Source organism: Balaenoptera musculus, chromosome 14 (assembly GCF_009873245.2).
Source record: "Balaenoptera musculus isolate JJ_BM4_2016_0621 chromosome 14, mBalMus1.pri.v3, whole genome shotgun sequence".
Lineage (NCBI taxonomy): Eukaryota > Metazoa > Chordata > Mammalia > Artiodactyla > Balaenopteridae > Balaenoptera > Balaenoptera musculus.
The window spans coordinates 9,165,353-9,189,727 of NC_045798.1; the positions used below are offsets into that span (position 1 = coordinate 9,165,353).

The 24,375-nt window shown below is 40.1% G+C and overlaps 1 protein-coding gene across 1 annotated transcript; it reads right to left on the reverse strand.

Moving 5' to 3' along the window:
* Positions 1-718: 718 nt before the first annotated feature.
* On the reverse strand, positions 719-21,542 carry PPP1CC (protein phosphatase 1 catalytic subunit gamma). Its single transcript, XM_036823219.1, has 8 exons — positions 21,255-21,542; positions 10,810-10,941; positions 9,687-9,917; positions 4,961-5,065; positions 3,628-3,851; positions 3,283-3,417; positions 2,007-2,067; positions 719-1,111 (listed from the first exon to the last, which is right to left on the reverse strand). Exons 1-8 carry the CDS (start codon positions 21,307-21,309, stop codon positions 1,041-1,043), a joined length of 1,014 nt encoding a protein of 337 aa, XP_036679114.1. The 5' UTR covers positions 21,310-21,542; the 3' UTR covers positions 719-1,040.
* Between the last annotated feature and the right edge of the window lie 2,833 nt (positions 21,543-24,375).

Below are 24,375 nucleotides of genomic sequence, written 5' to 3' on the forward strand. Positions count from 1 at the left end.
TCTTGTAGTCAAAGAGATCTGGGAGAATATCATAAGTAAAATAATGCAAACTCTGAATTTGTCACAAACATGGAGCAGGAAGGAGCTAGAGCTCACGAGGTCATCCTCCTTCAAGTCAGGAGCACACTGCGGGTAAGGACACAGCCTATGCCTCAGGGCCAGAGCTTGTAGTGCAGACGTTGCTCCTCTCTCTTCTCTCCACAAGCAAATGTCGGTTCAAACAATCCCTCACTAGGAGGTCCTCTCCCAACTCCCTAAGAGACACCAGTTTTTGATAAAAGAAAGTGCTTTTCAAATGACTCTCTCTCCATCCACTTTTAATGTACTTGAGAGATTAATATGCATTCGACACACTTGTGACAAATATAAAAGGACACAACACTGTGTTCCATATGAATTAGGGACGGGAGAAGAGAGCAAAGGTCTGTGTATAAAAACACTGGTGGTTGATTTACAATAATTTAAAAAGTAGCTCTTGAATTTTACCGCCAAGTTCAAATGAACCCAGATAAAAAGAAAACTATGGATACAGATGATGTCACAACTCATGAAGTCCCACACCTCCCTAAATAGTAGGGGAAGATAGTTCAATCTCATCGCTCTACTTCAGAAACTTAGTTATATCCAGGTAAGAACTCGAAGAATATGAGCATCCATATTATAATCCATCTTAGAAAACAGACTATTTGAAGGAAGACAAATCCAAATTGAAACTGTGTGGTTTCCAGAGCAATTTATTCATTAAAAGCTACTCAATATGCCATCAACAGTTCTCCTGTGTGTACTGTGCTGATAAACTGACACTGAGAGAATTTAACAAGTTCATCATTTAATAAGTCTGAATTTATTTTCACCACATGGTATTGTACATGGTCATCTGTTGAAACAGATTTCTTTTGAACAGATCTTAGTTTAAAAAAGTCATAGATACTGTGAGTTCTGTATAAACTGCTGGATAGTAAGTTAGTTCCTTTGTTTTGACTTATAAGCCTCAACTTCACCGCAGAATAAAGAATGTAGGCCAAAGAAAGCATAATCAGTCACTCGTATAGAACAGTGTTGTTTCTATAATTTGAAGCTTTCTGAATGGACGGGTTCAGGCCTGATGTAACTGTAAAAAGATTACTTAATGAATAGGCTATATGGAAATCGTACAAAATGTTATTAACTTTAATCATTAATAGCTTAAACAGCACTATGTTACTAATTGCTATTCAAACTCAAAGACCTGTTTTTGAATCCCCAAAAAGGCGGCAGATGTACACAACCATGCCACCTTGTACTTAGGGGAGTGTCAATATATATTTCAACAGAAACTTTGGCTTCAGGAAAGAGTCACAAACATTTAAAATAATGGCTTTAATCGTCATTTTAAGTATATCGCAGGGGAAAGTGTGCTTTAATTAAATATACATACCAGTGATGCTGGCAAGGTTGAAAGTTACTCCTAATGTTGATAGCTATAAAAACTAGCTTGTACATGATAAGACAATGAGAAAAAAAAGCAATCCCTTTGAAAAAAAAAAACAAAAAAAGAGTTCACAGTGGTTTGTATCCAACAATATGCATTTTATGACAATAACATGTACAGATTGAGCACCCTAGGGCTCTCTTTATATCCTAAAGAAAGTGAGCATTTACATTATTCATGGGTTGTACGGAATTAAAAAAAAGATCAGCTGTACGCTCACCCCTTAGAAAGGATAAAATGTCCTGGGGTGTACAGCTTTAACACCATCATTAAAGTTGTTTGCAAAAAGGAACAGAGAATAAACAAAACAAAACATTTTTCCTTGGGAGTGGAGAGTCTTTCATTTGCTGTTATAACCAGCAAATACTATTCATTAAGTCAAAAATGGAAGGGGGGGGGCCCACAAACACTTTTTGAGCAAGCTGACCAATACACATTACAGTTTTAAAAATGAAGGTTATACACTATATGTTACAAGTCCGAACTAGGCAGTGTCAAAATGACATCTATTTCTTTGCTTGCTTTGTGATCATACCCCTTGGAGGTGTTACGGGCCTCGTGGCATTCGGCTTCTTTTTTTCTGCAGGTTTTAAAATCTGCAAAGATTCAAAAGACCATGCATTTTAGGAAATACACCCAACCTCAAATCTTAAATTTCACTCAAATCTTTTGTTCAGAAAGTTTTTTGTTTAAAACTGACCCAACAACTTGGAAGGCCCCACTGGCATATTAATACAAACCAAGCTGACAAACATTTTGGTAATAAATGCTCTGATGAACAGCTAAGATATATGAGCTGAACAAATTATTTTGCCTCTGGATAAAATGCCAATTTCTGGAAGTCACACCTTTAGGTATCCCTTCTGATGGGGAGGTGGGGGAAGTTCTTTAGAATAGTGTCCCTCAAACCCTTAGGGCAGCAGTTCCCAACCTTTTTGGCACCAGGGACCCGTTTTGTGGAAGACAATTTTTCCACAGGGCGGGGCTGGCGGCGATGGTTCAGGCGGTAATGCGAGCGATGGATGAGGAGCGGTGGGGAGTGGCAAATGAAAACTCAGTCGCTCACCCAGTGCAGCCCGGTTCCTAACTTGGCCCTAGGGGTTGGGGACCCCTGCCCTAGGGAATCTTGTCACAATCTCTGGGAGCTGCAAGCTCTCCCTGATACTTGGTTAAACACAAAAAACACCTGTTTTAATTCAGTTAACTGATGACTGCCACATGAGTTCAGTGGCTGTATTTTTGTTATGATTGGGCTAGCCTGAAGTCATACAAGTTTATTCATAACAAGTGAATGAGAAAAAGATTGAGGTAGACTTTATGTGTAAATGATTCTTTTGTGCCAAGTGAAGGCCAAATGATGTCATGGTGAATCAATAAGAGGTTTTATAGAAATTAGACTAGAGAAAAGTGGTGGGAGAAGTGAGTAATTACATAGCACATCTGGCACATGGCAGTCAGTATTACTTTCACGTGCAAGTGGTGATTTAATTTTAGCTGAACGTTGCACTGACACTGTAGTTTTAGACTTATAGTAAAGGAGCCATAAGCATACGAAGCTAATATATTGCGGTTTTTATGTATTTAAATAATGTAAAAACAGTTAAATTCAACACTGGAGGAAGGGTTCTATGATAATTTTTTTCCTTTAAAAGGAATTCACTCATTACTGAACTAGGACAAACACCAGTTAAGGGAAAATAAAAATTCAGTCTACTCAACATAAATGAATAGTAGGCAGAAAGTAGCACTTTTTAAAAAATCAGTAAAATTCAGACATAATAAAAGGAAACAATGCTGAAAGCATCCTCTACCTGAAAAGAACACATTAGTGTTTCGTCCACACTCATCATGGCACCTGCATTGTCAAACTCTCCACAATAATTGGGTGCAGAAAACAGAGTGACCAACTGCCTCTTTGCAAAAAATTCATATCCATCTTCAACCACCTTGGAGAGAAAACATTTTCAGTATAAGGAGGTGCAAATTTTAGGTGGGTAAACCACTCTTCAGTTTCCCGTTGAGCCTGATATCCTGTAGGTCACACTTCCAGAGACGTTTTGTATAAAATAAGCAATACCTACCCACCAAAATCAACAAGGAGAATCTGTGCTCACACACATGCTCTTAAGTGTACATGTAAAATTCAAAATCAATACCTGATGGGCTCTACATATAAGATCCAAATCATGCTTATGGAGAAATTTTGCAACCACTTCTGCACCAAATGTGAAGGACACTCCTCTGTCATTTTCACCCCAGCCTAAGACATCTTTATCGGGGTCAGACCACAAAAGATCACAAAGAAGACCTTGATCTGGTACATCAGTTGGTCGCATAATTCGCCGAATCTGCTCCATAGATTGAAGATCTGGTGATAAACCTATTAAATGAAAAAAAAAAAAAAAAAAAGGAAGAAAACAGAACTTTAAAAAGGATGTTAGACCTGCTGTATAAAAAAATAAATTAAATAAAATTCAAAATTTTTTTAAAAATAATAATAATAATAAAAATAAAGGCTCACGTAGCAATGCTCCTTACTACTTAAAATACATAAATAAAAATAAAAATAAAAGGGATGTTACCACTTTAACAGCTCCATTTGTCTACAGAGACACCCAGTGACTCTTACAAAGGCTTACATTAAATCTTTGGCTACGTTTTCTTATTTAGCTTTGGTTAAAAAAAGGCAGGGGGCACTGGAACTTATTACATGCACTGATTTGCAAGGCACAGTGTGCTTAAATAGCATATGGAAAGTTAACCTCAACATACAGAGCACCCTGGTGACCATTTGTAGTGACTGGGCATAGAGGATGCAGACACTCGGGTGATGTAGCTTTCTAGGAAACCTGCGCTGTCCAAGGACCATAAAATCTATCAGACCAGCTCAGATGTAGCTGACTCTCATGAGTTTAAAATCACATGCCCAACTCTACCAAAACCAGTTTAAGTATATAAGGAAGGCAGGGATAGTGGATTTATTAAAGTATAGTGAGTTGGCTCTTTGATGGTTGTCTAATTTCTGACCACAGATGAAAAGAAATCAATCCTCTTTGCAATTATTATTTTAATTACATCATATACAGCACAACCACCAAGCAAAATAACTTTTAACATCTAGGTCAGAAAAATTTCTGAAAGGAAAGGATCAAAAACAGACCAAGGGGAAGTCTATTCACATTTTCAGTATCCTAGAGGATCTATGGTACAGCATATTAATTGTTTATTTTATATTCAAAAATCCTTTTGCTCTATTTTCAAAGCTGTTACAGAACCCTTAATTCCCTGTAACAAATCAACTGGGTACTCTGGACTTGTATCCAAATGATCCTGGATGTGCCAGAGTGGACCCAAGATGTAACACAGCAATACAGAGTTACGTGACAGAGGAAGTCATCCCAATGATAACTCACTGGGATGATAAATGTCGAAGTGTGCGCACCTTAGAAGAGACCAAAATCTATGTGGAATTAAAATCAGCCCGCGTACCTCCATGACAGCAGAATATTTTCTCATCCACGATGGCTGCTATCGGTAAACAGTTAAAGCAGTCTGTGAAAGTTTTCCATAGTTTAATGTTATATCTTCTTTTACCTGTAAAAATTTTGGGATGGTTAAAAAGAGACTGGTGTTCTGTGGGTACATTCCCTCAGGACAAGTCCTCCAAGGCAAGGTTCTGACTACCTTAAGTAAACAAAAACTATGCTTTTATTAAGAAAGAGAGAATCAGATATATATAATACTTGGAGATGTCTGATTTAATAAGCAACAACTTACAGTTTCATATGAAGTACTTTAAAATTCCATGGAAGTCTGAAATCAGAATTCCAGATATAATGATTAAGGATAACCATTAAATCTCAACAATGATTTGATAACACCAGCTCTGTTTGAAATCTAGTCTGTTTTGTCCACTCTCAACCTGCAAGTAGGTTCCTATTTCTAAAGGCAACTAAGAAGAACTCACACATGTGCCATTATAATCTTCCTTCTGAGGAAGGCTCTGAGAGTTAACACCCATCTCATCTCCCACCACCCTCAATAAGCTACTGGAACCATTTAATTCCCAGCCCCCCTAAATATTCTAGTAGGAAGCACAACGACTATAAAGGAATACAGATTGCTTATTACAGGCACGCCAGGATAGCCCTAACATGCTGCACAAACACTGAGAATGCCCCCCACCAAAAATGTTACAGGGTGGTTATATTCCCACCTCACCAACCCATATATTCCATGCATTCTGGAGTCATTGTGTGCTTTGAACAGAAGCATACCTTTAAGGCACTGTTTCCACAGGAAAACTATGTTCTGAGTAAAAAACCCACTCATAAACCCTGGAAATACAAATCTTTCTGAATTGGATGAGGAAGATCCAATTGTCAGGGTGCCTTCGTCTCCTGTACACTCCATACTAAAAAACACCAAAGGTCAAAGCACAATCTTACTCCTAAACCAAGAGTTTGTCCTCAGTCTCTTCTCCATTTTTATCCTGTGGACACTGAAAGGTTTACAGCTTTCAATGTACCCTTTCTTTTGAGTTCGAGAAGGGCCCAAGCAACAGGCTTCCTGAACCACATCTTCCACTCCACTGCAAATCAAGTCAGGGAGAAAGTTTAGCACAGGTTTGAAACGCAATGCAAATTCAACAAACATTTGACTTCTCCCTTTGCAGAGGAGGATTTTTGTTTTTTCTCCTAATAGTTTATGTTTCTCTATGACTGGGTATAACCCTCACCATGGTTCACCCTGTTTTGTATTTCTTTGGAGGCCACTAATTCCCTTTGTCCCATGTCTTCCTTCACTGGAGTTTTCTGGAAGCTTAACAGAATTCCTCTCTACAAAAGCATGAAGGGGAACCTGTGCACCTCCAATTTCCAACAATGGTAATAATACAAGACCAGGGCTGGGCTGGGCTGTCCTAACCCCTATGTATAAAAGTGATTTGGTTCTGTCTCCATTTTCTACTGAAGCCTGTCTCTGAACAACATTCCAATGGCTCCCCTGGATTTTTCCTTTGCTCAGAGGCTGCATTTGCCAGTGCCAACACATTCTCTTCCTTCTTGAAGTCTGCTTCACTCCTTGATTCTTTAGTTTCACAACGCACTCCAGCTACTCTCATGGATTCCTTTGCTATTTTTGTTGGCTTCTCTATCAAAAATTAAGATCCTTGGGCTTCCCTGGTGGCTCAGTGGTTAAGAATCCGCCTGCCAATGCAGGGGACATGGCTTCCAGCCCTGGTCCGGGAAGATCTCACATGCCGCGGAGCAACAAAGTCCATATCCCACAACTACTGAGCCTGCGCTCTAGAACCCACAAGCCACAACTACTGAGCCTATGTGCCACAACTACTGAAGCCCGCGCGCCTAGAGCCCGTGCTCCGCAACGAGAAGCCACCGCAATGAGAAGCCCGTGCACCACAACGAAAAGAGTAGCCCCCGCTCGCCGCAACTAGAGAAAGCCCGCGCACGGCAACAAAGACTCAATGCAGTCAAAAATAAATAAATTTAAAAAAATTTTAAGATTCTTCCTCCTGTTGTCTCTGAGCATCAACTAAGTCCTGGGCTCCTGCTTCCTCTCCTCTCTACATTTCCTCCCTATGGCCCCTTCAGACCACTAGCAGCATCTGGCTCCAGGATTCCTGGATAATTGCCAAGGTCTCTTCAAGCTTCCAAATCCTCAGATTCTGAGCCAGAACCCCTAATGCAGTTTCCTATTACTACAGACCAGACAGCTCTGGTATCAGAAAAGGATAACACACATTCACATTTTATCCAACAACAGATACCTCGGCTTTTCCAGGACTACAGTCATAAAATTGGGTGGCGGGGGAGAAATTGTAGCATAGAGTGCTTGTTACACTTAGGAAGTAAGTCTACCACATAAAACAGTGGTTTTTAAATTGTTCCATGGACATTTCCATTTGAATAAAATTTTTCAGTACAATAAAATTTTAACAAAATTATCAAGGTTTTTAAAAAAAGTCGGCAAAGCATCAACTGAAAGCCACCTAAGTCAAGGACACTTTTAGGCCCACAAATAGACTGGGTGGCAAATTATACCTGCCTGATGGGAGAGGGGAAAGCTGGAGTACAAGGTCATTACATCAGTCTTGAGGACGAACAAGAGTCAAAACTGATTCCAATCAGTGCTGACCTTCTAAATCATAGGGCCTCACATTAAACAGAAACAAAAATGATGTAGCCAATACCCTCAGACTGGGATATATGTCACAACGAAGAGATCTTATGGATTTGAACTTCATTAATGAAAACATCAAAATACTTGCTAACAGCTGTGTAAAAAGGAACTTGTTCTAAAAAGTAGTACCTGTAACAAATACCTAAAACACAATGTTATAAAATTCTCTGCCTCTCATTTCATTACCTAAGGAGTAGTAACTCACTGCCCTACTAGTACTTCTCTGATAGACTCATTGTCCATATCAAGTATCTTTCCTGCCCAACTCAGGTGTCCCAGTCAGTTCAGAACCCACAGGATTTTTCTTCTTGATAACCCCTCCTGCCTCATCCTGTTTTGTTTTGCTTTTAATTTTTTACTGAAGTATAATTAATTTCCTCCAGCCTCATCTTATGAGCTGAGTCTCAGGGCCATAGACAAACATATATAGTCATGTAAGAGGTTGCGAGTACGAGGGCCAAGTCTTTTAAACATAACCTTTCTAGCAATGTACTTCTAACAAATACGCTAGCTGAACACATCTATGTGAAACTGAGATGGAAAAACACCATACCCTGAGAGACTATAGGTTATTATTACAGTCTAGGGGAGGGTCACAGTGACAATGCTTTACCAGTCTTGTTATAATTATACTGGCAAGTGCTAGTAATTCAAATTCCTTTTCCTCCCAGCCTGAACCCTCCCGCTGGCAGAAATGATGAATACAAAAGGAAGATGGAGGTAAGGATTTTTTTAAATTAAAAAAAAAAAAAAAAAAAAATTTTTTTTTTTTATAGTTACTTAAAAACAGCAGCACCAACAAAAAAACTCTCCACCAAAACTGATTATTTTCAAGGCTTTAAGAAACTTGTTTCTGGGACTTCCCTGGTGGCGCAGTGGTTAAGAATCCACCTGCCAATGCAGGGGACATGGGTTCGAGCCCTGATCCGGGAAGATCCCACATGCCACAGAGCAACTAAGCCCGTGCGCCACAACTACTCAGCCTGCGTTCTAGAGCCCGCGAGCCACAACTACTGAAGCCTGTGCGCCTAGAGCCCGTGCTCCACAACAAGAGAAGCCACTGCAATGAGAGGCCCGTGTACTGCAACGAAGAGTAGCCCTGCTCTCGGCAACTACAGAAAGCCTGTGAGCAACAACGAAGACCCAACTCAGCCAAAAATAAACAATAAAAATAAATAAATAAAATAAATTTTAAGAAAAGACTCTTGTAAAAAAATAAATAAATAAAAAATAAAAGGCTTACTTCATTTAAAAAAAGAAACAAAAGCTTGTTTCTGTCAATTATCAACTCAAAGTGCACCTTCAACTAAATAATCCAAAATGGGTCATAAAATGTATAAATTATACAAATATTTTTAATTAGCTTTTTTCCCCAATTTTGTTTTCTCCTTTCAGCACAATTTCAGATAGTAACTGCTATTTTTCCTGGGGTGCAGATGTGCCAGAAGGAAAAAAACTACATTACAAATTACAAAAAGTAATTATTTGTATATTCCAAGTTTCCATTTATATGAAATGCCTAGAAAAGGCAAACCTATAGAGACAGAAAGTAGATTAGTGCTTGCATAGGGCTGTGGTGATGGTTGCCTAACTATGAATTTACTTAATCACTGAATTGTACACTTAAGATGGATGAAGTTTACAAAATGAAATTTTATCTCAAAGTTGTCAAAAACGAAGCTAACTATTTGGACAGATTCTCAGAGTTGTACTAAGAATTAAATTATCTGTGACTATTTATCACAACAATTATCTTAAAGAAATCACCACTGTGATCGCTACTTCCTAATCTAATCATCACATCATACAAGAATCCAGGGCATTATTATACTGCAATGAGTGCTATTTTTTACCCCAAGAAAGAAAAACCAGGATAAAAACAAGTTAATGAAATAGTAAACATGAGAAATCACAACACTACATCTAAACTTGCAAATCCTAACAGAAATATGTTCAGTTTATGACCAAGAATCTCAATTTGAGTAAATCTTCCTTAGACATAGAAAGTACTTACATTCATCATAAAATCCATAAATTCTATTGATGCTGGCACATTCGTGGTTTCCTCTGAGAAGAAAAAAATTCTCGGGATATTTGATTTTGTAAGCCAGTAAGAGGCAGATGGTCTCCAATGACTGCTTTCCCCTGTCCACATAGTCCCCAAGAAACAGGTAGTTGCTTTCTGGCGGGAAACCACCGTACTCAAAAAGTCGAAGCAAATCATAGTATTGTCCATGGATATCACCTAGAAGCAAGAATTTTGTTACATAGTGTCTGCATACACATAGTCCAAACCACTAACATTACTATAATTTCCAAACTTGTATCATATTTAGTTCAACTGAGCTTAGTGATAATTTTAAGTGTATGTGTGTATCCAGACTCTCACACAAAACTCAACTAATTGGGAATTTATTTTATGGAAAGGATTATTAATGCCTAGGCAGGTCTTCTTGCCAAGTAACACGGTTTTCCTTTCAGGTTGGCTGATCAATATCAGATCTCCGACAGCGCAGTCTCTGGGGATCGTGTCAGCAGAAGTGCTGCGCTCTTAACAAGCCCTGGCGCGGTGTGAACAAAGGTGTACACACACTACACCCACCAATGCATCTGGCTTTCAATGTCTCCCTGCTAGATAATGCCAAAGAGCATTTTACTTAAAAACAAAAACACCACAAGCTTCATCAATGCAGTCAAATATGTTAGAAGAATAAATATAGCATTTCTCAGATAGTTTAGTTTTTATACCAGTTATCTGCATCTATCATGTAGAAACAGAACTACAAAACGGCATATTTTTAGGCATAACCAGTGTTGCTTTAAGCTTAAATATAATCCCTATATACTCATAATTCAGGCCTTTTCTTAGCTCTCCATTCTGTTTCATTTCTTTCCTTTCCTCTGCAATGTTTATATTCGTTTAGTGAAATAATTTTAAGAAGATGCGAAGCACATCTAAGCACATTAAGTCCATTAGAGGTATTTATTCTAAAGCTACAATTATTTAATTTTAAGTAGTTCCAGGTTACTCATAAATAGTAAATGATTTTGTTGGCTAACACAAAGTCATCTATATATCCTTGACTCAGTCAATCAATCACGTAACCAAAGATAACTGTTAGTGTGCCAAAACTTACCACATATTTTGAGTGGTGCTTCAAGTTCTAGTAGGATAGGCTGACTGAGAAAGATCTCTCGGGACTTTAAGCACAGTCCTCTGATTTCATTCTCCTGTAGCTGGACATTCTTACCAGGCTTGGACCCTCTCACTGTAGGGGAGAAAAACCCCAATTCAGTCAAGAGAAGTCAAAGTAAGATTTAACGTAAAAATTAAAAATATCGGAAAAGGTAGAAGTTTTAAATAAAGAGGAGGCAAAAACAGTTTAACTACTTTCTGGCTAGGCTTTATTTTCAGGACACTTATAAAGAACATGATTTTAACGCTTAATTAGAATCTTAAAATCTTAAGACAGGATTTCAGAGATTTAGTTGCATTTTCTACACCAAGGTAAGACTTCTTTACAGTATCCTGATCAAGGGGTCATCCTCTCTGTGTATGAATACTGTTAGAAAAGTCTTATCGCTTGTGAAATCAGACTCCCCCTGGGCACAGCTCAAGGCCTCAGTTCTGCATCCAAGACATACAATTGGCCTGGTTCACCTATAACCCGCCCACCAGGCCAGCTCTTTTTGCCTCTCGTCTTGTCTTCTCTTCTCCTGTCTTATAAATGAATTAGTATTTGTGTAGCAGGAGATTTTAGAGATTGCCATGTTACTGAGTTGGTTCTAAGAATTCCTCGTTTTAAAATGTGAGATTGGAAAAGCTCAGATCTTCCCTCTCAATCAGTGTTTTTCAGAGGTCCACAGGTCTCTCAAGGGTCCCAGATTTATCTATGAAAAAACTTAAGTGTTGTTCTCATTTCATTAAAACACACTGTACGCTTGCTGTGCATATTTGGCTGTGCAACTTTCTGGGCCTGCATTTGTGAATACAATCATGCCTGTACAGGGCAAAGGATGTCAGTGTGTGCTGTGAGAAAGGTTTCCTAGTAATTTGAACAGATAAAAATTGAGAAAAGGCAAAAAGAAATCATGGCACAGCACCAAGTGTCCTAAACTCCCAAGTGCCCGCATCAGAGCACTCTGAGTTCTACTCACTGTCAAAGTGAAGTACAAGATATCCTCTGGCCTTATAACAATTCATTTATCAGCAGGTAAGTAGTAGTAGGAAATAAAATTGTTTTGATTCCAGTTGTAACAGACTAGACAGTTATTAAATACATAATAAATAGCACTGAATTGCTAAATTTACCTTAATTTCACAGTTATGAACTGGCCTGCTTGCCAAAAACTCGCAGTCAAAGCCTTAATACTTGTTTTGTACAAAAGATTTATGAAAGCAAGCATTCTCCAAACTAGAATTGAAGCAAAAACACCAGACCAGACTAAATACAGAACTAAGGCTACATCTTTCCAGCATTAAACCCAATATAAAGTGATGAGCAGATTAAATCAATGCTGTTAATTTAAATTTTATCAGTTTTGGAGGCTTTGTTTGTATTCAAAATCACAAAATCATTTGGCCTAATAGCTGAACAAGAGCAACAGGTTTAACTGGTTTGTATCTAGCTTTGTTCTGTAAATATTTAAGTAACATTACAGAGTAATAAAAACTACAAGTAAAAAACTCTGATGTCTGTTGAGAATTTTTTTCCATTAAAAAGGGCTGTGTCCAAGTTTGAGAAATATTGTCTTAGGGGAAGCCATCCTTCAGCCTGAAGAGCCACTGAAACTGAATTCCCTGAAGAAACAAGTTTTGAGCAGAAATGGAAGGGTGTTATTTTTTTTCAATGAAAGACAATAAATAAGAAAGGATGACACGTGAGAAGAATCAAACTCTTGAAGGGCACAAAAAAAAGAAAATGTTGAGTGCGCTGCATTGGGAGCCAGAAGCCCCAAGTTTCTGTCTTGATTTTATAGCTTGGGCAAATCACCTCTTTGGACTCCAAAATATGTAACTAAACTAAATGACTGCCAGTCTCATTCTGATCAAATATTAAGAAACAAGAAGCAATTAAAGGGAAAGCATAGTAAGGATAATCTTTTGAGGGAATTATGCAAAACAGACACATATATAATATTTACAATAGCAACTGAGCTATTTGTACAACAAAAAATGATTTTTTTTTCAGAACCAAAGTAATTTTTTGTCTCTAGACACACAAAGGAGAGGACTCAAGAAACACTCTCAATGGAAAGATAGTGGGATCCCTGCTTCACTGGCCAGAAAACCCCAATCATTAGTGATTTTACCACAAGTCAGCCAGAAGCTTGGGCAGACTGCCCAACAGGAAACTTTATTTTTGGCTAGGGGACTCCTAGATGCTTCTGGTTTCAACCGGAATCTTTTTCAGCAGAGCCCCACACCTGTAAGTGAATAGCCCACTCTAAGTCTTTTGGGAGAATATGTAATAACTGACTTACACCTATAAGGAACACACAGGCTATTCTTTTAATATGAATGCTATCATATTACACCAATGCCATCAGATTAAATCAATGCTGCTAATATAAATTTCACTGGTTTTGGAGGCTTCCCACTACCACCGTTAGACATAGTTCATGGTAATTTTAGTTCTCTTATTCTGTTTGTCCCTCAAGTGGGAGTGTACAGAGATTAGTAAAGAACAATACTAACAATTTAAAAAGTATTCCTAATGTGGAGTGAGGATTTTTTTTTAATTGGGGTACTGTTGTTTTACAATGTTGTGTTAGTTTCTACTGTACAGCAAAGTGGAGACCCCTGTGCTATACAGCAGGTTCTCATTAGTTACCTGTTTTATACCTATTAGTTAGTGTGTATGTGTTAATCCCAATCTCCCAATTCATCCACCACCCTCCGCCCCGCCCCTTGGTGTCCATACGTTTGTTCTCTACCTGTGTCTCTACTTCTTCTGCCTTGCAAACAGGTTCATCTGTACCATTTTTCTACATTCCACATATATGCATTGGAGTGAGGATTAAATGCAGTTTTTCCAGAACAAATCTAGATTTATTTTATATTTGATGAACAGCACTCATTAAAAACAACATAGTCCCAAAGCTTCTTAAATTCCCTACAATCAGCTCAAAAAATAAAATTATAAAAATAGAAACTGCCAAAACCATCTACCAACTGGCGAATACCTGCTCATCTTTCGTGACTGCTTAGATATCACTTCACTCTGGAAAACCTCTCTTAGCCATCTCCTCTCCCCTCAACAAGCCTGCTTTATGCTTTCTGAAATGCTCTCACAACACCTGGTCACTGCCCAGCACACACTGTGTATTATAATTGCCAGTCTGTTTCCACCTATTCATCTGGACCTCCTGGTAGAATGTAAACGCCAGGACCACACCACTTGCTCTGCAGTGTACATGCCCATGGTCAGTACATGGTAGGTGCACAAAATCTGTTGCATGAATGAAGTCTGAAAAAAATCTCTGTTAATTTGTGGCATTACAATTAGCATGCATTCCAAGCTATATACTTTTGATTAGCAAAAAACAAGAACAAAAATTGTGTCTGTGCCTTAAAATTACAAAGCAATAGTGTCATTTCCCCATAGGCTTTACTAGAGTTTCTAGTTGTGAAAATTTAGGATTACTCTTCAATTTCAAGTTGAAGATAATTTATGCAACAGAAGATAAAGATTTCAAAATGGGTTTTGGCAGTCTGAGTGAACACTGCAGACATTTCTTAAAAATGGCCTATTAGCTAACAGCATAAAAATCTACTTTCACTATTTTCAGTGTCCATCAAATAGAATCATGCATTAGTTATAGCTAACACGAACCGAGCACTTCCCAGGCTTTATACTGCCATTCAACACAACAATCCCATGACGTTAGGCACTGTCACTTCTTTGGGTTACAGGCTGGAAGAGACTCAGTGACTTTGTCCAAGATCACAGAGCTTGTAAGGAGGACACCAGGCCCTGACTGACTCTAGGTCTGAAGCAGTGCTTCCACCAGACCACCCTCCCAATTAAGAATTTGTTCTTCATCTTGAAAATAAGTTTAAAATATACGGTATTAACTTAGAAACAAAACAACTGAAAGCAAGTAAACTAACACATAACTGTTTTTGTCATTTTACCAATTCATAAGCAATAATAAAGATGAAAAAGTGAAAAAAAAGGAATTTGTTCTTCATTAAACTTCTAAACCAAAGGAGTTTTTATAGGACAAACTACTGAAACTCCAACATACAGTCATTGCTCCCTAAGAAAAATTTGATATGGGATATAAAATCATAAGGCATCCTTACAAATAGGAAGCATTAAATAAGAACTAAATGATGTAATCTGTTTAAGACTTTCAATATTCAGTTTTACCATGCTTCATTCAAATATTCAACAAAATAGTTGCTGGGCACCACTACATGCCAGACCCTGTGTTGGATGCTGGGGATACCCGGGCAACAGGACAGACAACTCTGTCCTTTTTCTTGAGAGGTTTACATTCTAGTGGAGGATGCACAAAATAAGACAAACTAGGTAACCGCAGATTATTATAAATGCTGTAGCTAAAACTCGCCATCCATAAAAACTATGAAACTAAAAGTTTATCTCAGGGACATCTTCAATACCATTAAAAACACAAAGGCTTGAATATCTACTTTATCGCTATTAGCTACAAAGAAAAAATGCAAACAGTACAGCTCTGCTCAATAAAATCAGTCACTACTTTGTGGTTTAAAACCCTCACTGTGCTCTGTGCATGATGGGAGAAACCTACACAAAAAGGAGACCCTAGGTGGGAAACTCAAGGGCTGTCTCCTCATGATACCTTCCTAAGTAGTAGTTCAAATTGCATGTATCAAATTATTTCAACAATTGCCAACAGAATCCAAAATACTCCAACAAATAAGAATTCCATTTTCCAGGTGGAATGTTTCTCGTAAGTCCAGGTGCTAGGCACTGCATGGAAATAAAATCAGCAGGCACAGTGAACATATGTAGGTTCGTGATTGATATATCAAAACGGTCAACTTAGATCTTAAACTCAGATCTTAAATGTGTGACTTCTCTCTCTCTCTTTTTTTTGCTGCACCACGCAACTTGTGGGGGAACAGCTTATGGGATCTTAGTTCCCAGACCAGGGATTGAACCCGAGCCCTCGACAGTGAGAGCTCAAAGTCCTAACCACTGGACCGCCAGGGAATTCCCAAACGTGTGATTTTTGAGTGAAAACTTTTCTTTATCTGGTTAAAATGGCAGATTCAGAAAAAAATGCACTATGGCTGTTACCAGCAAGGACTGCTCTGTTCTGACTTATCTGATCATTTATTTATCTGGCAAATCACTAACATGAGCACATGATAAAAACTCCCATGCAATTTTACTGAAAACAAACTGATAAAAACCTGATATAATAAAAGAATGTCACTGGTGATTATTTGCAATGCCAGCTTTTTCTCACATAACAACATTAACTTTTCTGACAGACTGGTAACAAAGCAGAGATGAAAACCATAGAGGGAAATTTAAGACTACTCCGGGATTATTTATGAGGAATAAGCAAGTATTCTTCTTGCCCCTTAACTGTTAAAAGAAGATCATAGAAAAGGAATAGCATACCCACCAAAAAGCCTCAGCTGAACTATAATCTAGTTTTAAAACCTAAAACTGGCACAACCGGTGTAAAAATAAATCAACAGAGATTTTGCTAATAAGATAATCCTATTAAAGTAGGTGGCAATCTTAACAATATGCCACATCATATTCATTTCAGTGACAATCAATAACCTCACAATATTTGACAGATTTAGGAAAATAAAACCTCAAACCAAAACAAACAAAAAACAGTGAATATTTGTAACATTAAAACTTTCCTGCAAACAATGGAGTTCTTTTCTACAAAAAATATAAGCCACAAAAATGTTAATCGAGAATCACTTGGTTTCTCTGCAAAGTCACCAGCAGGAAGACATCCACTTTCTGGCCATCTTAATTTCTAAACCACTCCTCCCCCATCGTGACTTTCCTAACTGCTGGTGTTATACTTTGGGCATTTAAAGGTGACACCAATTTTCTCAAGGCAGATAATCAGGATATAGCTGCAAAACACTGTCTATTGCTCTCAATAAAGAACCTTGAGTTTTCTACACCTAGAGTGAAGCCAATTTATTGAAAAATGTTTAACTCTCTACAGTCTAGCCACCAATTCTGATAAACTACCACTGATTAGGCTTCACATCTGAACCTACATTTGTAATGAGTGGTTTTCATTTTCATAAGCCTTAATATCAGTGACATACACTCTCCTCTAGATGAGGGATGCCAGTAAACCCCAGAGTAGGGGTGAAATTGGAGATTTCAGATAAAACATCAAGGCAATTAAGTAAATCATCTATTTTTACAAGCTTTGGATACAGTGGTCTGATCCTAAAACGTAAAAATTTGTCCCAGAATTCTATAAACTCCAAAGAGATTGAAACCTTCCTTTTTCTTCTTGAATAAGATTTTCCAGTTTTCTCACTTACAAAGCAATTCATATCAGAATATTACCTCCTTCACAATTCAATCTTTAAGGTCTACTAACAGCCGTGATTGTAAATTAAGTGAAATGATTTCCCTGCTTCAAGATCAGTAATCCTCACCCTAGTCAAGCAGACTGACTGGCACTGGCACATGCTTTTGCAGAATAGGTTATTATAGGACTGCAGTTTCCCAGATATAAAACAATCTCACCAACCTCTACCGCAGACGGGCTACCAATGCATGGCGCAGCATGGCATGCATTTCCCCAGCTTGGAGGAGGAAAGCCTGGCCTCCTGCTCCTGGGGCTAACATTCCCTCCCTCAAGCACAACAGAATGACACACACCATCCCGTTAGATTTCACTGCTGCCTCCTGCTACTGACAGGCGAGGAGGCACTGTGGGCACAAGGAGAGTAATCCTTTCCATGCCGTGGTTTAGGATTGGTGCAAGCTGCTGACCATGCCTCTAAAAGAGCTTTCTTGCCTTACCTTATAGGAGAGGACGCAGCATACAACTGACATGCGGGAGGGGTGGGAAGAGCAGGGGGCTCACAACACAGACTTCTTGTAACTTAGAGTATTAGTAACACACTACTTTAATATTACTGTCTTTATCAACAAAATGCCCTATGATCATTGATTCCAAGAAAAGCCTCTAATGGGTAAAATTATCTGATGTGTAAAGAAAAAACAATTGCAGAGGTCTCATTAGGAAAAATTATTTTTGTTTTCTTTGGTCAGCATTTTCAGATTTTTTTTTTTCTTTTTGCCATTACGTTTGTCCTTTATTATCTTCAGGACCACTGTCTTTTAAACATTACAATATAACTGTATTTCATTTCACACCGAAAATCTAAACACATGGGTTACTTTTACAAGTCAGAGGATTAAGTTAGTAAATGCTGTCTGAGGGCCAGGGCAGAGGTCATATTTAAATCACTAAAGCAAGTCAAGCAATTGTGCAGAGCTTGGCACAGTCTTTCAGTGTGACAACCGCCATCTTCAGAGCCAAGATGCTTCTGGCAAATCAGGATGTGAAAATAAGTTACAACTGCCTGCTTTGCAAGAAAATCGCTAGCCATCACTGCTCCCTGAACGAGATCACTTACAAAGTTACTCTGCCTCAAACCTTGCTTTTCTCCAACACAGTAGGACTATGAGACCAATCAGCAGCTGGCTTAGTCTCTAAATCCGAAGTTTTACTGTGCAGTTATTTAAATAAGTGAACATGAATGATACGAAGGAGTGACAACCTTAAGGTTTTATCACCCACAAGGCAGAGATCTTCTGAGGTGGGTTGCAGAAGTGATGCCTCCTTAAGGAAAATCTACTAAAAAGTTTAGAGTAGAAAAGAACTGCAAAGCTGTAGTGACTAAAATCTAAAACCAACATGGTATTCTCTTGAATAAGACTTCACTTTTGAATGGTCTTTTTAGTACTATTACCAAGCTACTCCTCACTTAGCTTGTACAGTCCTCCACCTTAAAAAAGGAGACAATCTCTAACATGTAAACAGTTCTAACAAGGCCACAAAACTCCCATTTCCCTCCATTTTCAGATATACTCAAATCTTAATTAAAATTTTTAGAGGAAAAAGTTTGTGGGGCATTAAAAAAAGGAATCACAGAACTTATTATCAACCTTTTCTACCTTGGATTATATATATACTCAATGGATCATTTTCAACCATTTCTCTGCCAATTTAACATTGATTAGAAAAGAAGGAAATTTATGTCTGTTGAGCAGCTAGCTTATTCCCGAGGAATTAAAACACAATGCTTTATTAATTTCAATGAAAAAAATGAAATGTTAAAAAAATCTGGTTTTCAAGTACAAAACATGTATAGAAATTACTAATAAACAAAGATTGATCTCATTATAAATGATCCAAGTTTATCAAGGCAAATTTCTTAGCACAATTTAAAAAACAAGATTAAAATTAACAAAATGTTATATGAATACAAGAGTTATGGGCAACCCTGAACTTAACAAGACTTAACTAATCTTAAAATTCTAATGTTTCTAATCCAGATTCCATTTTTTCCTGACTTCTCAACGAAATGAAGCCAACTCTTAACTCGTCACACGTGTCCCTGCATAGATATGCAAAATTTACAATTTTTGAATGAAAAAAAGAATTTTTAAGTTCTTTTCTTATTGCAAACTGTTTTAATCTGTTTCTGACCCACTGCTGCCTCACATAAATCAAAGAACTGTAGTAACTAGTATTAAAAGTGTGGTTCTTCGGTTCGCAGGGCAGAAGTTGAGACACAGATGTAGAGAACAAGCGTACAGACAACACCAAGGGGGGAAAACCCCAGGGAGGTGGGGATGGTGGTGTGCTGAATTGGGCGATTGGGACTGACATGTATACACTGATGTGTATAAAACTGATGACTAATAAGAACCTGCTGTATAAAAAAATAATAATAATAAAAAAAGAAAATAAATACATTCATGAAGGTGCAAAAAAAAAAAAAAAAAGTGTGGTTCTTAAAATAAATGCCAGGTACTGAACAAATAAGGTTTTCACCCACAAATGGCAGCAACATTTCAGGGGTCTATTTAATGGGTTTTTCTTTTAAGAAACTATAAAATGAAAAAACCTTACAGAGATTAAGTAGAGATATTTTTAGGAGTTTCATTCTAATGACTTAATCAAAAGATCTGCAAATTCTAACACCAGAACTGTCCAACTGTTTATGCTCTCGACTCCATCTCTCACAGCATTTATAGTCCAACAATATTGTAGAAATGTACAAAGGCAAAAAGCAGTTAAAACTCAGCCAAATCTACATTATCCAGTATTCAAATTAAGAAAGGGATTTGAATTATTTCAAAGTTTGGAATTAGACGTTAGTATTAAGAAAACTAATAATAATAGATGTGCTCTGGAATTTGGGGGGTGGTGAGAGGTGATTTCATTTCGGTGTCCCTCCTTAAAATCCGAACTTCATCCGTCTCCCACATCAATATAAGTCAATCGCCAGACACCTCACGAGTCTTAGGTCAGCCAATATTTAAGATGTGTTTTAACCTTTGCTCAACCACTGGACACCTTCTTCCTTCATACATAGGGTGACTTGAATGACTTCTAGCTCCTGGCTGCCTGGGTTTGAAACTTGACTGTTACTGTGTGACCTTGGTCAAGTGACTTCACTTCTTTGAGTCTTATTTTCCTCTGAAAAACAGTAAAAAATAATAGCACCTACCTCGTAAGGTTGTTGGGAGTATTACATGAAAATCTGTGTAAAGTGCTCCAAAAAATGCCTGACACACAGTAAGCGCTTTAGAAGCGCTGATAATATCATGACTTTATTTATCCGATGAGCGCAAAGCGCTTAACACAGAGCCTGGCACATTGGAAAGATCCTAACGAAACTGTCATCACTGCTGGCTTCTCGGTTCAGAGGCACGTTCAGAAAAGAGCGCGGAGACCTCTTCAAGATAAGGACAACTTAGAAAGAGTATTTCGAAGGGCAGGAGGAGATGAGTTCCAACATCCCCTTGAGATATGAACGTTCGTGGAGGAGATGAGTTCCAACATCCCCTTGAGATATGAACGTTCGTCACCAAATAACAAGTAATGGACCCCTCGACCCCAGCCTCACAAAAAATAAAAATGAGCAGGATAGGAAAGAAGCCCCCAAGCCCGGTGGAATCCATATCCCCATCATGTTGCTTTCCAAGAGAACGAGGACCAGAAAGTTCGTAACGTGCCGTCCTGTAAGTTGGACTGGGGCCCCCAACCTTCATCCAAAGATTGGTCGGGTGTGCGGGGCGCACTGGGGTACGTACCGGAAACGTGGGGGTGGGGAGCGGAGTTTTCAAATTTCAAGGCCAGTAGGAAGGCTGCACCCTCGTGCAATGAATGAGTGGAGCCAGGAGTGTCCGCGGGTTGGCCCAAGTGCGGAACCCCGGGCAGCCTCCCTCCCGCTGCAGCCCCCGGCCCGCGGGCGAACTCGCGGGGCTCACTCCTCTCGGCGCTGCAAGTCCAAAAGGCCTCCCAAATCCCCCTTCCCCCGCGAGTCCCCGGAGCCGCCCGCCGCCCCCTTCACCTTCCAGCAGCCGTTGGATGATGCTGTCGATGTTGAGTTTATCTATATCCGCCATCGCCTTCCCACCGCCGACCCTCCCGCAGTGGCGCCGCCGCCGGCTCGCGCCCGGGATTTACACCTCCTTTCCCACGCCACGAGCACAGAGATGGTGGTGGCGGCGGTGGCAAAAGCCGCGGCGGGTCCCCCCCAACCGCCCCGCTCCCTGCTTCCTCCTTCTTTCCCCACTGGAACCACGAGAAGAACAAAATGGCCGCCGACTCCTTAGCCAGCCTCGGGCGGCGCACGGATGCGCGCGGGGAGTGCAGCGGCCCGGCCGGGACTTCTTTATGGGCCATAGGGCACCCGGGAGGGGGCGGGGCCAGAGCGCGGGAAGGGGGCGGAGATGGTTGAGCGTAACTGCGACAGCGCGCGGAATCCTTCCGCCAAACGGGACGAGCAAATAGGCCCCCTGGCGGGAGCGTGAGTTACAAAGTTGTACGCGGGAATTAGGGTTGGAGGAGAAGATGTAGCTGTGTACCCGAGGATTGCGGGCTCCGCGGGACGCTGTTCACTGGAGCCAGGTTTTGCAGACCTGGCCATGTGAAAAGCCCACGGAGGGGATTCGGGAGTCCTGGAATCTCCCCTTAAGATATATCTGGGGTGGAGGTGAACAGGGAGGATAATAAAGAGAGGTAGGTTGACTTTCTTTGGTTTCAGATTTGCTGGGATTTGGAGGAAAGGGAAAGGTTTATTTGATGACTAATAAAGAAACTCCTCTCCCAGGTAAATAAAAATGTTAAGTTATTCTTTCTGAGTGTTGGAAATATGGGTATTTGTATGTACTTTTTTGTGCGCTCTGTAACTTACATTTGGAGAAAAATTTTTTAATCCACCCTCAACAAAATTTTATCATCCCTATCTTTGGATTGTCTTTCTTGAACTCGGGAAGTTATATAATCATCGGAACGGTTACCCTGATTCCAGCCAGAACGAAGACGAGCGAGCGTGTGCAGCAGATAAAGGGAGAATTTGCAGATTTCGCGCGTCGGAGCTCGAGGCCAGAAGAGAAGAGCGAGTGTGCACCCACGGGCATTGCGGGCGGGTCTCGGGTTCTACAGACACCCCGGGAAACTTTGGCCCATTTCCTTTGGCTTCCCAGTCTCCCCAAGTGCATCTCTCTCTAGGAGACCCCTCCAAAATGTGCCACCTCCGGGGGCTGTATGTCGCTTCTAGCTTGGTTTTAAAGTGCAGTCTACACTGAGCAAACACATCTGCTCTCTTGCATCCTGACCTTTTCATATAACTGCTTTTTCCTGCAGCGCTTCACAGTTTGCAAAGCCCTTTCCCTCCCCCTAGAGGAATTAATTTTGTTTCTGAAGGCACGCAGGATGCACGAATTCCCATCCTGAAATGCCATCGAGGTGATTGCACCACCCGGGCATCCAATCTCAAAATCGGTGTTCCTCCCCCCCACCCACGGGGGCCCAAGCGGTGGTGGGGCCCAGGCTCCTTGCACATGGACCTATGGCCTCCCTGCTGCCAGCTTGGGGGCGTTAGGGTTCAGAGCTCCCCTTGCTTGGCTCAGCTGCTCACTCCACTTTCCCCAGTCACCAACTCACTCTCCCGCGCTGTATCTCTGTTCACCAGAAGACACACAAGTGTCATTTGTCAGCCCAGGGCACAGAGCCCAGTTGGTGACATCAGAGTTGATGCCCAGCGCCGCTGTGAACAGCTGGTTGTCAAGGTCAGGGTGGCTCTCCCCGGAGTCCACGAGACTTTGGACTCCTCCAAGGCGCATTATGGCAAGGGCAATTAGAGCAGGAATATCAGACAGCGATTCATTCAGCAAATATTTGTGGAGCACCTACTCTGTGCCAGGCATTGTTCTAGGCGGAGAAGCAGGGGTGAGCAAGAAAGACAAGGCCCTTCTCTCATGGAGAGTCATCTAGTAAGCCAGACAGACAAAAAAACAAAGACGCAAATAAAAATAGCAGCTTCTGATAAATACTAGTGGAGTAAAACAAACACTGCACTTGTTTTATTTGCATGTGTCGAAAATTATCTCACTGAATCCCCAAGATAATCCTAGGAATTATGTACTATTCCTAGCACACCCATTTTACAGATGAAGTGAGACACACAGAGGCTAGGTTGTTCGCTGAAGGTCACACAGCTAGTAAGTTTCAGAGCCACAGCTGGGAAGTCAGGACAGCCAGAAACCAAAGCCCTTGTTCATATTTAATAAATTCCCACTGCAAATCCCCAGTACCTAGCACAACTCTGGCACACACTAAGCACATAACAAATGTGGGAATGGTCTAAACACATCTCTATGGACAATAAGAGTACCATAAATTTCCATGCTCAAAGTAGCAGGTGTGTTAACATCTGCTGACATCATCAGGGCTGGAGGAGAACTTCAGACTGCACTGGGACACGGGGAGGGCCACATGCCATTCTCTGCCAGGCAACTCCCCTCCAGAGTCCAGTTTTGCTGAAACATGTCTAAGAAAATTAGCTGGTTCTGAGCCTGAGAGTGGCATGAGCTCACAGGGTAGGCCTGAAGGGCTCCCAGAAAATAGCAAACAGCTCTGGGAGGAAAGAATGTATCGCCTATTGACTTTTTTCTGCTGTTATCAACACTAAGGACTAGCAGACAAACATTTGCCAGAAAGGCTACTGTTCCAACAGGTGGAGTGTCTCTTCCCTCCTCTAGTTTGCCTATAGTGAGGAGAATGGATTAAAATGTACTTTGGGGGGACTTCCCTAGTGGTCCAGTGGTTAAGACTCCCCGCTTCCACTGCAGGGGGCACGGGTTTGATCCCTGGTCAGGGAACTAAGATCCTGCATGCCGCATGGCGTGGCCAAAAAAAAAAAAAGAAAAATGTAGTTTTTGAACTGTCTTCCTTGGATGCACAGAGTTTTCTTAAGGACCTGCTGAAGATGATGGGGACCTGATGGGGACCTAATGGGGTTCTGATCCCCAAACCCTTGAGTCAACCAAAGCAGAACCATGGCACACAGTAAGCACTCAATCAAAATGAACTGTTATCACTATTATCTGTTTTAGACATTGAGCTTCCATGTAAGGTTTGAAGAGAGGGGCTGTAGTGAAAATATTTGAAAACCAGTAGTATTCCTA